At 32.3% G+C, this 16823-nt stretch overlaps 1 protein-coding gene across 1 annotated transcript; it reads right to left on the bottom strand.

Moving 5' to 3' along the window:
• Positions 1 to 1592: 1592 nt before the first annotated feature.
• LOC147405520 (uncharacterized) lies at positions 1593 to 5962 on the bottom strand. The gene is made up of 9 exons (XM_086433696.1): positions 5648 to 5962; positions 5228 to 5392; positions 4142 to 5085; positions 3865 to 3941; positions 3317 to 3595; positions 2876 to 3205; positions 2392 to 2642; positions 1892 to 2296; positions 1593 to 1679 (listed from the first exon to the last, which is right to left on the bottom strand). Exons 1-9 carry the CDS (start codon positions 5960 to 5962, stop codon positions 1593 to 1595), a joined length of 2853 nt encoding a protein of 950 aa, XP_086289822.1.
• Between the last annotated feature and the right edge of the window lie 10861 nt (positions 5963 to 16823).

The raw sequence follows: 16823 nt of genomic DNA, 5'->3' as shown, positions 1-16823 counted from the left end.
GTTTTAAGTTTTATACATAATTTAGAAATTGCTTTCTAAATGAATTATTGTTCACTTAAGTGTTCTTAGAAGCTTTTAACTCATTTTCTACCCTCTCTAACACCATGTGACATGTTTCAACAAAACAACATTGTTTTGTTTTACACCAGGATTTTCTTGTTGTGAGGGCAAACTATGGTTAGTTGTATAGTTGAAGAACTTGAAGGTAAATGGTTTTAGGGAGAAATTCATAGGTTTTTGGTTAGAAGTTGAAGAAAATGATATTTAGGTCATTTCCAATTAGTATATGAGAAGGCCTAGTTAAAAGGCAATGGCATCAACAAAAGAGAGAGGGGGGGAGGGGAAAAATTGGAGGGAGGTGAGGGTGTAGGGGCAAATGGGAAGAAAGATGAGAGAGTGGGACAAATGGGGCATGTAATTAGTTAAAAATATATGGGTGTCTCAAAGTTCTATGGGGGCAATTGCCCCCACCAACTCCTTACTAACTTCGCCCATGGAGACCCAATTGATCACCAACAAACGTCTTTCAGGCTAACAAAGGAAAATCAATAACATTGTGAAAAATGAAAGTGGAAAGCGTTGAAGAGGTGAAATAGGTTAAAGCATCAATTGTACTATTGACTTCTCTGAAAACGTGTCTGATGTCTCAAACACAAACCTTCATCTTCTTTCGTTACCTATCTTTCATTATTTTTATTTAAATAATTTAAAATCTTAACAAGAGATTAAATTTGGTAAGAAGCATTTAGACATAACGAGAATATTTTTATAATAGGTAAATTTAATATTTGAATTAATCAAAATTAATTTCAATTGATCTTTCCTTCTTCATTGTTGTTTTTTAATCTATTAATCCTCGTTTAAATCTCACATAGTCAATTTATTTATTTTATTATTTGTTTTAATTTTTTCTTGATAATTTGGTTTCTTTTTTATCAATAAAAGATTATTTTTTTTATGTTACCTATTGGAAATGATATATTAGTAAAATCCTAATGATAATTATTCTAATTCATGATTGCAAAATTAAAGTCAACTTGATTGTGATTGGAAACAAATCAAATGATTTTGTTTTCATGTTTCCAATAAAAGAGAGAAAGGTTATAAGGAATTTAATTCCTTACTTGCATCAATGAAAATCGTGTTTGGAAAGCCCCTAACTAATGCAAATGTCGTCGTACCAATCTCATGCGCGGAAGCCAACACCTCATAAGGAGATTTTAATTTGATGTTTTATTTACATAATTTTTTTTGATGTACCTGCCTTTGGGCCCATCAATCCTATAAGGAGTTTGGTGGATTTGTAGACAAATGTACAAAATTAATGGCGGTTGAATGTTATTATTAGATTTAAAGGTTGGTGATGTCGAGAGTTGAATAAAATGCAAGAGAAACAGATTTTGGAGAGAATTGATTTGTGAGAAAAAAGTATTCTTTATTTCTTTCCTTTGTACCCTATATATATATACACACATTCACACACTATTTTGTTGAGTCAAAACAGAATAACCAACCTTCTAACCATCTAACTGTTCTGATCTAACCAACTAACTAAAAGACGTTATTACAAAACTGTTTATAAGTTAAACAAATTAACAGAAAACTTCCTGAAGCTTCTTAGCTATGCAATCTTCCAACTGTCCTCCAACTGTATTGCGTCCTCCGGCTGTGTTGCTTAGCTGCGTGATACCCCCCCTCAAGATGATTATATGTTCAATAAATTCATCTTGGAAATGAGATACTCAAAAGGTGCTTTGCCAAGCGGTTTTGTAAAAATATCAGCAATTTGATGCTCAATGTCAATATGCATAGTACGAATTAATCTTTGCAAAATTTTATCTCGAATGAAATGACAATCTATCTCAATGTGCTTGGTTCGTTCGTGAAATACAGGATTAGCTTGTATATGCAAAGCTGCTTCGCTGTGGCAAAAGAGAAGAGCTGGCTGATTATCAAACACCTTAAAATCTTTGAGTAAAGCAAATAACCATGTTAATTCACAAGAAGTGGAAGCCATGGATCTGTATTCAACTTTGGTAGAAGACCTTGAGACTGTATGTTGCTTCTTGGATTTCCAAGATATAAGGGACTCCCCCAAGAAAACACAAAAACCAGTGATCAACCTTTTTGAATCAGGACATCCCGCCCAATCACTATCACAAAAAGCTTTCAATTTAAAATTAGATTGAAATGGATAAAAAATCCCCTGACCAGGATTAGTCTTTAGATACCGAAGAACACGGTGGACAGCATCTAAATGTGGTTGCCTTGGAGCATCCATGAATTGACTCAATATCTGAATAACATAAGCTATATCTGGTCTTGTAATTGTTAAATAAATAAGACGACCAATTAATCTTCTGTATTGAGTTGGGTCAGAGAGTAGATTACTTCTTCTCTTGATAACTTCAAATTAGATTCCATGGGAAAAGAAGCCGGTTTGGAAGCAAGTAAACCACTGTCTTCTAATATTTCCAATGTGTATTTTCGTTGAGATACAGAAATGTCATTGGTATTTCTAACAATTTCTAAACCCAGAAAAAATTTTGCTTGACCCAAATCCTTGAGGTGAAATTGTGAATTCAAGAAAGATGATAAGTTGGTGACAACAACATCATTATTACTTGCAATAATAATATCATCTACATATACCAATAAAGCAATGTAGATATCTCCTTCACTCTTAATGAAAAGTGAGTAATCTAATTTTGATTGTTCAAAACCATAAGCAATAAGAGTAGTAGAAACATGTGAAAATCATTGTCTACTAGCTTGCTTTAGACCATATAGTGACTTGGTTAACCTACACACTTTGTTCTTCTCTTTGAAACCAAAACCAAATGGTAATGACATAAACACTTCTCATCAAGATTACCATGTAAAAATTCATTGTTAACATCTAATTGCTGTAAACACCAACATTTAGCAGCAGCAATAACAATCAACATACGAACAGTAGTCATTTTTGCTACTGGAGAAAACGTCTCATGGTAATCTAGTCCCTCACACTGTGTGAATCCCTTAACTACAAGCCTAACCTTGTATCTTTCAATCTCCCCATCAGTCCTATATTTGATCTTGTATACCCATTTGCAACATATAGGCTTTTTACCAGGAGGTAGATCAACTACTTTCCAAGTTTGATTTTGTTCAAGTGCATCAATCTCATTTTGCATAGCTTCTTTCCAATGAAGATAAGCAATGGCTTGATGATAGAATTAAGGCTCAAAATTGGCAGAAATAGATAAATTGAAATGCTTATGAGATGATGACAAACGGTTTTAATTCAAAACAGAAGATATAGGATATGAATTACCTAATGATGAAACAACATTGGCTGATGACAAGGCTGAACTGGAGTGAGATGAATTGATCAAACTACAATGAAAATCTTTCAAATAACTAGGAGGTCTTTTAGATTGTGTAGACTGTCGAGTAGGAAGGATATTATTAGAAGGAATATTATCTGATGAGCTTATATCAATATCGATGGTTGGAATATTTGGAGTCTCATGATGAGAAATAGGAATAGACTCAACAATTGATGGAATAACTGGTTCAAAAACAAATGAAGGTAAATCTGATGATTGTGTATCTGAACATGAATTTGGAAGAACTAAGTAACCATTAGAATTAGATTATGTTATATGACATTTGTAGGGAACTTTCTACGAGCATGACTAAGAGTAGATGCATAACATAGGCTACAAAAAACTCTTAAGTGTGAAAATTTTGCTGGCTTAGAAAACAAGATCTCATATGGAGATTTGTTTGAAAGAATTGATGTAGGAATGTGGTTAATCAAATATGTGGCAGTCAAAATGCATTCACCCCAAAATTGTAAAGGAAGATTAGCTTAGAAACGTAGAGCACGAGCCACAGTTAATAAATGTTGGTGCTTCCTTTCAACAATGGAGTTCTGTTGAGGTGTCTCAACACAACTACATTAATGAAAGATGCCCTTAGAAGCATAGAAAATTCAATTCCATTATTAGTCCGAATGTTTTTTTTAATCTTAGATTGAAATTGAGTTTCAACAAAGTTAAAGAAAAAATGAACAAGAGAACGAGTCTGTGATTTATTTTTCATCAAAAAAACCCAAGTATAACGACTATGAGTATCAACAATGGTAAGGAAATACCTAGAACCATTATCAGAATTTACAGAGAAAGGTCCCCATATATCATAGTGAATCAATTCAAACATTGAATTGTAAACAGATTTGCTAACAGGAAATGGCAACCTTCGTTGCTTAACTAAAGGACAGACTGTACAAACATTATTGAAGTTTAAAGAAATTCCAGGAAACAAGGAATGCAATAGACTAAGTCTAGAAGATGATAAATTCCCTAATCGATAGTGCCAGAAATCATCTGAGACAGTCTTTATTGAAGAAGAAGAAGAAGCAGTTAAAGCAGAAGGAATGTGTGAAGTGGTTGATGAAAGTTTCAAGTAATATAAACCATTATTAGCTTCACCCAGTCCAATCGTTTGCCATCGTGCCATATTTTGTATGAAACAAAAATCATCAAAAAATATAAGGCAACAACGAAGTTTTCTAATGATTTTACTAACAGATATAAGATTGAAGGAAAAAGTAGGTACACACAAGACATCTGTAAGAATTAGAGTTGCAAAAATTCTAGCAGTGGTAATGTGAGTTGCTAAGACAAATTTGCCATTTGGAAGGGCAACTTGTTTGGAAATAGAAGCTGTAATTGTAGTAAGAAGAGTAATGGAACTAACCATATGGTCAGTAGCACCAGAATCAATAATCCACGAATTATTGATAAGAAATTTTGATTGAGAAGCAATGTGAAATGCTTGAGTAGAGAAGAAAACAGAGTGAGATTGATTCGAATGAAGATATTCAAGACATTTACCTGTCACTTGAAAGAATAAGCGATCTTGATTATCAACAGAACTACAAACTTGATTGGCAGAAGGTTGAGGATCGGCAGTGTCATCAGCCTTGACAAATGCCATGAGTTGGTGATATTGCTCCCTTGAAATTGAAAGCTCAGGAAAATGAGCAACAGGTGGTGATGCGTCCACATGATTTGCAAAAGGAGAAACCCTTTTGTTCTTTGTAAATCTGTATCCAGGAGGATATCCATGGAACCGTGTGTCCAGTTAAACCACAATGGCTACAGATCTTATTTTCTTTCCTAGGAAATTGAGGCTTTCCAAAATGACTGATTGGTCGAGAAATCACAGATTTACTCACAAGAGCAGCAGAATTGTGAGTAAAATAACCAATGGATGAGGATGCTTCTCTCTGCCGTTCTTCTTGAAGAACTAGAGAAAATGCACGATTGATACTTGGAAGAGAATCAATTAGCAGTATTTGGCCACGAATATGAGAATAGGTATCATTTAAACCCATTAAGAACTGAAAAACATATTCATATTGAAAATACTCATGAATTGTTTTCATAAAACCACAAGTACGTAGAGGAATAGGCCTGTAGGTAAAGAGTTCATCCCAAAGCGCCTTGAGTTTAGTAAAATATGTACCAACAGAGAGATTCTCTTGAGATAATGTGGAAATCAATTTCTGAAGTTAGAAAATGTGAGGACCATTCTTTTGTGAGAATCTTTCCTTCAGATCAGTCCAAATCGCAGTAGCAGTATCAATGTATATTACACTTGAAGCAATTTCTTTCGAAATTGAATTTAGAAACCATGAGATAACCATGGTGTTGCAGCGAATCCATGCACGATAGGCAGAACTGGATTCATCAGTTGGTTTGAGCAAGGTGCCATCCAGAAAACCAAGCTTATTCTTAGCAGTCATCACCATAAGCATAGATCTGCTCCATGTAGCGTAATTGTCTCCATCTAAAGTCCGAAAGACAAGAACTAATCCTGGATTATCTCCATTGTGAAGATAATAAGGATTATTGGAATCTTCATTCAACGAAGCTAAAGAAGATGGAATGTGATGTGTTTCAGTGGCCATGAACAAATGTTGAAGAGTTTCAAGGATGAATGATGAAGAAAAGAAATGAGATCAGAATTGCTCTGATACCATGTCGAGAGTTGAATAAAATGCGAGAGAAATATATTTTGTAGAGAATTGATTTGTGAGAAAAAAAAGTATTCTTTATTTCTTTCCTTTGTACCCTATATATATATACACACATTCACACACTATTTTGTTGCGTCAAAACAGAATAACCAGCCTTCTAACCATCTAACTGTTCTGATCTAACCAACTAACTAAAAGACGTTATTACAAAACTGTTTACAAGTTAAACAAATTAACAGAAAACTTCCTGAAGCTTCCGAGCTATGCAATCTTCCAGCTATCTTCCAACTGTATTTCGTCCTCCAGCTATGTTGCTTAGCTGCGTGATATGTGAGACGGCCAAAGTACGTCTTACGAAGTGGAGGTCTTGAGTTCGCATTCACCCTTATAGATCACCCTAATGAATTTATCTCAAAAAATAACTTGTTTATATATGTGGGGGGAGGGAACATGGATGAACTAAGGGGCCGACCCTGCTCCCCCCTCCTCCCTCAACTTTTTAGTTAATTTATCTCATAACATGTTTCCGTTGACATTGGTGAATCTTTGAATTACTCATGCTTTTTCAAATTGATAACATGTCTCTTTTGTTGTTCATTACTAACTAAAAATAACTTAAATACCTTTATTTTCAATCTAGTTAAAAATCATTTATTTTTTATTTTGTATACAATCGATCATCTTCAAATTCTTCAAACTATATAGCAAATTAATTTTAACATATTTTACCTCATCTTCAATCCATCTTTTGAAACTCACCTCCCATACAGAAAATTCTAGAAGTTTTTATTAAAAATCTCATCATCTTCTACTTCAAAAATCATGTATTGTTCTTTAGGTTTGAAGATTTTTAGATTAATCTTAAGACTGAAGAATAAAGAGATTCAAAATGATTGATTTTAGGAAGAAAAAACAAGATTTTTATTTCAAGTTGACGATGAGAATATTCAAGTAATTTTACATTAATGTAATTGAGAAGACCAAACTTTAGGGGGCATGTAGGTGTTTTGATCGATATTTGAGACACTGTTTTAAAAGTGATGACATTGGTGAATTACCATTAATTTGGTGAGTTGAAAATGAGTTATATATGATTTCGACTACCTGGTCATTTTAAATCCAAAACATGAATCATCACGTTTTTGTTAAAAAAAAATTTTAGAACAATAACAAATCCAGCAGTTTTAAAGTGCTTATTTCACAGGTTTAAAGTGACTATTTCCAATTAGTCACTTTAAAAACCTTTGAATTTGTTGCTGTTCACGTTTTGGTAATTAAAATGAATAGTGGGCTAGAATCATAAATTCGTCAAAAGGTGATCATTTTTTCGTAATTATCCCTAAAATAATACCTGAATGCCATAGGAATATTGAGCCAACTTGATTGTGCCACAATATACTCTTTTGAAGAATTGTATCAAACTTTTTATATTAATTAGAGTAGTAAATTGTCTCTTTCATCAATTATGATGACGTGTCCATGTGAACCTCTGGCCTCTAAACTAAAACACGACAATAACCGCTAAAAGATCCCCTGTTTTGGTGATTTACAAATACTCATTTAGGTTTTTGGAAAAAATATAAATAAATCAAAATTTGTTATATAAATTGAGATCTATACCTGAAATATGGAGGATCTTAAAGGCAAAGATTTTTTTTTTTTTTTTGGGAAAAATGGAAGACCTTTGGAAAGAAAGAGAATCCAAGGCTATTTTGGTCATTTTAATTGCACTCACATAGAAGACCAGGTTCAAGGAGTATATGTCATTAGTTTGAAAAAATGCAGGGGTATCAAAAATATTCACCAAATCGTGGAGGACAGTCTTCTTTTTTTTTTTTGCCATTATAAAAAAGGGCTTGCTCGCTTGCATGGCTAAGTATAGTTCAAACATCTTCCCTTTCAATTATAATTCTCGAACTCATATTTTTTTTTTCCTTTTATATCACTTGTTTGTTCCTCATTTTTTGTTTGGGGGTACAAATTAACTTCATAAGCTAGCTAGCCATAGAGATAGGGAAGTTTGTATTGGTAGCTCTCTCACTAGCTCCAGTTATCGGATTCGTCACTAACTTCGATTTCAATGAGAATGACTTCGAATAAGAGGAAAGTCTTTGGGACTTATTCGAGAGGTGGCAAAGCCATCACTCCATTTCTTTAGACCTTGCCAAGAAATACAAGCGTTTCAATCTGTTCAAGGAGAATGTCAAGTACATTCACAACTTAAACAAGAAGGATACCCCCTATAAGTTGAAATTGAACAAGTTTGAGGCCATGACAAACAATGAATTTCCGATGTCTTACAGGGGATTGAAAGTAAAACACTTCAGGATGCTCCGAGGGGGTCGACATAAAATTGGGAGCTTCATGTATGAGAAGTTAGAAGACATCCTACCGTCTGTAGATTAGAGGAAGGAAGGTGCAGTCACCGGCATCAAAGATCAAGGTCAATGTGGTAAGTTTCATATTGAACAAGTATGGTTTAGGATGACATATATATGTGATACATGTAATCTATATTATCTATATTTATGTGGTTTATTTGCTTTAATTATCGTGCATAAGGCAGGGGAAAGGTTGAAATCAGGTGGATTGATGTAGGAATATATATATATATATATACACATTTATGAATCAGGGTCTCATTCCTATAGAATAGAAACTTTATCGATGTGGCACCTTTTGGTAAGTGTTTAAAACACATTGGACTCATCATCAAGCAATTTTTACATAGCACACAGCCCAATGTATTTAATCTCCAACTAATAAGTGTCACATAGACACCATATGTAGCTATAGGAAAGGGACATCCTTCTGGATCATGAGTTATTAGCAGTGCTGTAAAAAACATTGAAAAAATGAATGACGTCCAGATAGTGTTGTAAAAAAGCATTGTAACAAATAGTTTATATATGTATGCCTTGATAGAACTTATAGTTTCATGTAAGTTAAAGGGACCAAAAACAAATTCTTATAACTGACCTCCAATGATGTTGACTATGAGTTATGTCTATAAGTTCTTTTTGAAGCTTATAACTTACATTTTTATAACACAAGAAATCATGAATTAAATATGGTGTATGGTGTGAAGGTAATCATTCTATTGTTTTAAATCCCATGCCATTTTCAGTCCTTTTACAAGGAATTTATAGTTTTTGATTTAAAAGTTTGCTATTGTTAAATGAGTCGTAATCCAAAACAGTGACCCATTCCTATAACAACATTAAGGGCCTGATTGATTCAGCTGTCAGAATCTGCTGTCAGTTTCTGCTGTCAGAATCTGCTGTCAGTTTCTACTGTCAGAATCTGTTGTCAGAATCTGGTAATTACTGCTTGATATAGTTTCAAGAATCTGCTGTATTAGGGTAAAATGACCAAAATATCCTTAAGGTTAATAATGCACTCAGAATGCATTAAAAATTATCAGAATACCCCTATAAATATATAATTACACTAAATATATATAAATATAATAAAATTATATAAAAATTAAAATAATTATTATTTTAATTTTACAATGTCTATAGTTATAAAAAAAAATTATAAAAAAATTTATAATTCTATAGAAATTTCGACAACATCTCCTTTTAAAAATAGACATATGAAATTTTCTTGATAAACAAAATACCTGCATAATACGCAATCCAAAATTCAGATTGTACATAATACATTCACATTACATCGTATAAACATAACACATCCACATAACATCTAATTTAGATTTTGACATCATTTAAACAAAATAATCACAGTTAATATAATAAGTAAAACTGAAATAAATAAAAACATAAAAAATATACATCCAACAAATGCATACAAAAGATATTTTTCATTTTTCTTATTTGACTTCATTACTTTATCTTGAGAAATATTATCATTGATAATGTCAACTTCATCTATTCACACAAAAGACCCTGCATGTCTTTATAAAGTAAAATAACACATGAATTAATATCAATGTCATCAAATATAAATAAACACCCAACATCATAAAATAGCCATTTAATTTCAATTTCTAACAAAACAGCCCATGTGTATCATTTGGCATGTATCACAAGTAGGTAAAATCGCCTTACACTATCAACAACTAATGCATGACTTACCATGAGGCTAAGTGCAATGTTACACTGTTGTGAATGTAATGGGATTTACAACAAAAGTAATTGTGATGGAACATTAAAACAGTTATAAAAAAAAAATGAGAGGTAGTAATACTGAGTCAGTTATAAGAAAAAAAGAAAAATAAAAAGAATATTCGCAATTTTGGTGAAATAAGACCATGTTGAAAGTAATATAACATTTCAAAACTAAATAACCAATTAAGTAGGAAGTGGAAAAACTACATCCAAAATCCAAAATGCATAGAAATGTGTCAATGAAATCCCACTCTAGCTCTACCATAACCCATCGAAGAAAATTCAATCATTGTGTAATTAAAATCTTCTAATTGAAAAAAAAAATCCAACCTTACCAATCAACATGCCTTTTCTATTTTTTCCATTCTCTAAGAGTTTCCTTTTACTAAGCACTAGCGAACATTATCAAACGTCTCTACAAGAATCTAAAACAAACAAATTTTCAAAGGTAGAAACGATATAAGTCCCACACTCTAGTGTCCACATAAAACCCATATTGTTCAATTAAGAAGAACAATGATGCATTGAACTAATAGTAGAAACCTACGCTTTTACATCATAATTTGATATAATAAGGGCTCCGGAAAAAAATCTATGAAAACTTACAATATAAATACAAGATTTCTGGTAAAAAACTCCATTAAAAATAATAATAATAAGAAGTCTCTAACCCATCCATGCTCAACAGTAGAAAACTTCAAAAAATATATAGAAATTTCGGCAACATAATTTTAGTTAAATAAAAATCTATCAAGAAATTATAAAAACAAATCCAAGGTTGGATCGGATTACCAAAACACAACAATGATATTAGAATCTCATATTCATCTTGACAATAAAAAAATATTGAACTAGATACTTAAATCTATTTGAATTTTCTAGTTTCTTGGATGAATCTATTTATCTCTTGAATCCATTTGAATTTTCTCAAATCTTCTTTTACCCAAGAAAATATTCTTTTCCCAAATGCCATAAAAATCAATCATAAACCCTGGAAATTTGTTTCAATGCAAAGCAATCGGAAATTTTATAAATGAAGAACTGATAAAATTAAAAAATGTCTAACTCTCTAAAATTACAAAACGAGAATACCTGAAACCCCTTCAAAATTTACCACAAAAAATAATACTATTTATTGCATATAAAAGAGACAATAATATTCCTAGAAAATGAAAGAGAAATTATAAATTATAAATAACCCTAACAAAAATCTACCAAGAAATTAGAAATTAGAAATAACTCTAACAGAAAAATTTCGTCTGTTAATCCAACGCAATTTCATTAAGAATCAATAATGATAATTGAAATTGATGAGAGAGAGCTCACAAATCGAGTTACAAGCTGCTGTGGGAAAGAATCGAAAGACATCGATCGAAAAAGGGGCAAACAGAGAGATTACATTTGATCAGACTTCGAATCCTCATCGTCAATGGCTTCGATAGCAAATGAGGTTGTCAATGGAGTCGATCGACGTCGCTATCTTGATTGGAGTTAGGTTCAACGATAAATGACGTCGATGGGTTTCGAAAGCTTGCTGTTTACCATCGTCGTTGAAGGGTTATAATTTAACGAAGAGAACATCGTCGTTGTCGATGGGTTTCGATTGGAAATATCGTCGTCGTCGTTGAGTAAGGTCATCATTGCTGTCGAAATCGATGAGAGAAAGAGAGAGTGTGTGATAAGAATCGAAAATAGTCGAAGTTTTATCGCGGACTGAGCGTGTAAATTTGATAAATGACGAAGGGTAATTTCGTCATTTCACTCCAATGCTTTTAAAACGCAGTTGTGCGAAGCTGGTCACATGCGCTTTTCAAATCACCGTTTTTTTTTTTTTTTTCAAATTTTCGTTTACAACTTCAAAACGCTGCGTTTAGAAGCGATATCAAGCACGCAAACTTTCGTAAAACTCAACTTTTTAACGCAAACGCCGGTAAAACTGCGTTTAGAAGCGCAATCAATTAGACCCTAGGTGTCTACATGGCATATTTTTATTGGAGTTCAAACACATCAAGCTGCATGCCATGTAGACACCTTACCTTTAGTATAGAAATGGTACACGTTTTGGTCCTAACTCTTGTTATCTTGATCTTCTTTTATTAAGTTTTTTGTTCTTGGTTTGATTCGATTTTATACAAACCTTAAATCGAGAATCAAACCAAATTGACCGATTCTCCATTTTCTTAATCTAGAACCAAATCATTACTTGTTTCAAACTGAACCAAATCAGCCCAAAACTACTGATTTGGTTCGATTCTTAGTTGGAACTGGACCAATAAGTTGCCCGCCTAGTTTCTAAAGACATGATTTATAAATGAGCTTTAGAGATGTGTCTCTAAAACACTTATATTTTTTAGAATTGAAGTACGTAGATCATCATCTATGCATGTGCTGGAGTGACCTCAAGATTGTATCTCATATCGTACATCCATTAAAGTGTGTAGGAGCCATAGATAGTTTTTAACTCATATCTCGATGAAAGCATGATTTCCAAACACTTTCACATCAGGATGTACCATATGAGGTACAATCTTGAGGTCACTTCAGCATTCTTCTTTAAGATTTGAGCACTTCAATTTTATTTTGTTATCTAATCAAGTGTTTGAATGCGCTCCAAACAGACAACAATGGGCTGTGCAGATGGACCCATAATAGACGTGAATCTCGTATGTTGCAATTGTCTTTATAGTATATCATTAGTTCACATTTGACCACGCAATCTACGGGTCAATAAAAGTAAAACATCAATCACACCCATCTTTATGTTTTAATTTAAACTATCATTGAGCCCCACCCAACTATTGTATTCATATTAGATAAATTTTTATCAGAAATAGATATTTTACTTCAACAATGTCCAATTTGAATCTGATTATGTATAATAATTATTTAGTATATAATAAATTAAATTTGAATGAGATTTTAAATATATATAGAATATAAACGTCTAACAACTCATAGAAACATTAACATTCTCGTATGTTAGAATTCGGATATAATTCAAATTATTAAATAAGAGAGATGATATTGCCACACCAAATTTACAGTGCCACACCAACTCTTATGTAAATCACAATTGCACACCATTGGTGTGGCGTTAGTAAAAGTTAGGGTTGCAATAGTAACTCTCCTAAATAATCCAAAATAGATTAAAATAAAAATTCTTATAAAAAAAAATGAAAAAGTATAATCCAAAAGTAAATTTTAACTTGTGGTTGTAAAATGTATCCAATGATCTACAATCATATTTCCAAATTGATATAATAATAATAAATTTAATTTACAGACTCAAAGTTATACTCATTTGAAGCTAAAGCCCTTCTTGGCATGTTGTAAATCATTTGCAAATGCAAATCTTTTTCTGAAATCAATTTTACTTGTGCTTAGTTACACAATGCAAAGGATTTGTTTTGTAAAAAATTGCATGAACCACCTAAATTCATAAGAAATTTCAACAAATGATTTGCGACACAAAAATTATCACAAATTATTTGCAAAGTCACAATGATAAAATTTATTGCAAAGATCAGCCAATAACAAAAAAACATTAGCAAAAGATTTTTCAACGGTAATCAAGAAATAGTAAATCATTCATCGCAAATCATTTGCAAGTCAAATCATTTTCAAATTCAAATGATTTGTAATGTACCAAGCTAAAGTAAAACGATTAGGATGAGTCAACTCAGTTAGACAGGTACCCATGAGGCAAGTTGGAATTCATACGTTTAATTCAAGAATAATAATTTTCTAAATAGAAAGTCTTCACTAGGTCAATACTCAATTGACATGACATGGACACAGAAACATAAATCTTTTTCCTCAGGATGCACAATTGTATATCTTTTATGGGTATGTACGGTTGTGTATCCCGAAAAAAAAGAATTATGGTTCCATGTTCATGCCACGTCAGCCTAGTATTGACCGAGTGAAGACTTTCTAGTTGGAAAATCAGCACTCTTAATGCAAATAGTTTTTGTTTATTTTTCTTTTCCCATAATTATCGTCCCTTTATAAGTAGAGGTCAATCTGTCAATAAGTCAAAACAACTTTGCATTATTGGCACGTAGAAGATACAAACCTCCTATCAATCTCAGCGTCACAACTGCTAAAAGAAAAAAAAATTGAGAGATTTTTTACTCACAAATTTTTTGGTCAACCCAAACGAGGGTAATTTTGTAAATTGGGCTCCAAACAGAAAACAATGGGCTGCGCAGATGGACCCATCATAGACGTGAATCTCGTATGTTGCAATTGTCTTTATAATATGTCATTAGTTCACATTTGACCACGTAATCTACGGGTCAATAAAAGTAAAACATCCACCAAACCCGTCTTTACGTTTTAATTTAGACTATCATTGAACCCAACTATTGTAATCATATTAGATGATCCAGAAATCCAGATCGGTATTTAAGCAAAATTAGGCCCTCTTAATGGATTATTTATTCTCGGCTCGAATTTAAATAAATTTTTATTATAAATAGATATTTTTCTCCAATAATATTTATTATTACTAGAGTATTGATTTCTTATGGACAAAGAGAGAAGAAGTTTAAAAAAAATCTTGATTTTCAAATTGAATGTAATAGGAAAAATATTATCTAAGTGTAAACACCCCAATTTGCACGAACCTATTAGGAAAATCTAAGTTTCTTGAATTGATTTCAATTTAGAACTCAAGCTTTTCAATTGACTCGCATTGCCACTTAGCATCATTTTCATGCATACATGCATCATGTTATATAATTTTGCATGCTCAACCTTGTCTTTAACCCAATCTAATTCCATACCACCTTTATGATCCAATCTGAATCCATATCCATTCTCTATTCACCGCTTCATCACCCATACCATAACTAAGGTCCATTTTCTAATCCAACCTAAGCCTAAGACAAAGTCTACATTCTAATCCAAATTCAAGTCCATTCTTTTAGTTCACTCTTAAAGTTCATAGTCCATAGTCCAAGTCTATCACCTAAGCCCAATACCAAGTCCATTCTAAGCCCATTCTCTTACACCCCCTCAAAAGGTGACACATGTTGTTCTCCCATAAGCCCTCAATACCCAATACTTAATCTAATCGGAGAGTCAACTCCCATTGGTGAAAGTCTAAGAATACCCTTCCCAAAAAGGATGGTTAAATCAAAAATATTATTTGGTCTTTAGTAATAATCTATAAAGTTGAAAGAACTTCTAATCATACCTTCAAAATGTGGGAATCTTCAAGTACATACATGGAGCTCTCCTATTAGTCCATTTCAAAAATACACATCTACCTTTACTTTATAAATTATTTACAAATGAACTAAGGTCTACTTTTCACCTACCACTTCACCTTTACACATGTCACTCCCTTACTGTAGACACCCAATTTTGCATCTGCCTAATTCAACAATTCGTCACCCCGATTACCGTAAATTCCTAATGATGATCGCAAGGAACTTGAAAGCTTGTAAGTACTATCCCCGATTCCCTCCATTTTCACTCTTTTCATCTTTCCTACTCGTTACGACTCAACATAGAAATTTACGCACGCTTAGGATCGCTACACATTACACTCAATTTAGCAAGCACGTACGCTCAGGGTCGCTATACAGTTCGATAACCTAGAGACCTCGTCACGCTAGGAAAATACGACTTTGAAACATAGAAATAATCACGTTGGGACTAAAAGAAACCTCACGCCAAAATTCGTAAAAATCCACAAAAATTGATAAAATAATGAAAATACCCTCATAAATTTTGGACTTCCGAAAGATCTTGAAAGTACCTCCATTGCACTCAGAACATGATTTCGAGTCTAACGGGACCCAAACCAACGAAAACAGAGAAATTTAAGAAAAATCATAAAAATGACCAAAATGCCCCTCAACACCCAAATTCAACTTAGAGATCCCGATCTTTAGGAAAATGTAATAAAAATTGAAATCCAATTAAAAATCCAATCTAACTACAAATAAAACTCAAATTAAAAATTAAACAAGTCAAATTCAAACAATTAAAACTAAAAATAAAACTCAATTTAAAAATTAAACAATTCAAACTCAAACGATCGAAATTAAAAATTCAAACAATTCAAATAAATCAAACAATTTAAATAAATCAAACAATTCAAATTAAAATCAAAACACAATTAATAAATTAAATCCAACTGAAAAGTTTCAAATAGAACAAAGAAAAAAATTAAAATTGATCAACAAAAATAAAATTTTCGATTAATCAAACGCAACATCAAACTCAAACTTTATCGGAACCTAATTAAACTCAATCGATCAAATCAAATTGAAATTAAATTAAATAATCAAAACTCGAAATAAAATGCAAATTCAAATTTAAATTAAAACTTAAAATTAAAAATTATCCATCCATTAAATTCAACTTAAAATCAAAATCCAAAACAAGAATTATCAACTAATCACAATCAATCAACAAGGGACTACTAATACGCTACGAGTAGCGGGGGATCAACCCACCTCTATTCTCTTAAAAGAAGGAAAGTGAAAAACGTGTAAAAGAAAAAAATTAGAAAGAAAAACTAAAATGGAAATTCAATTTCTATTAAAGAAGAAGACGTCTTCTTCTCTTGGCTGGTAGCACGTCTTCTCCCTTTTGGACTTTCACTCACAGACGTCTCTCTCTAAGAGAAAACGGGCTTAACGTCC

The sequence above is a fragment of the Akebia trifoliata genome, chromosome 3 (assembly GCF_017979445.1).
Source record: "Akebia trifoliata isolate Shusen 1 chromosome 3, ASM1797944v1, whole genome shotgun sequence".
Taxonomy (NCBI): Eukaryota; Viridiplantae; Streptophyta; class Magnoliopsida; order Ranunculales; family Lardizabalaceae; genus Akebia; species Akebia trifoliata.
Note: the sequence above shows the minus strand (reverse complement) of the source record. Positions and strands in the feature narration are given on the sequence as shown.

Bases quoted from the DNA above. Each gene is read 5' to 3' on its own strand.
- LOC147405520 (XM_086433696.1), bottom strand. From the start codon at position 5,962: ATGGCCACTGAAACACATCACATTCCATCTTCTTTAGCTTCGTTGAAT. The intron at 5,393-5,647 runs GTAATATACATT...TATGTTTTTCAG, and splicing joins CGAAAGAAATTGCTTCAAGT to TTCTTAATGGGTTTAAATGA. The intron at 1,680-1,891 runs GTATTTCACGAA...GGTATCACGCAG, and splicing joins TGCATATACAAGCTAATCCT to CTAAGCAACACAGCCGGAGG.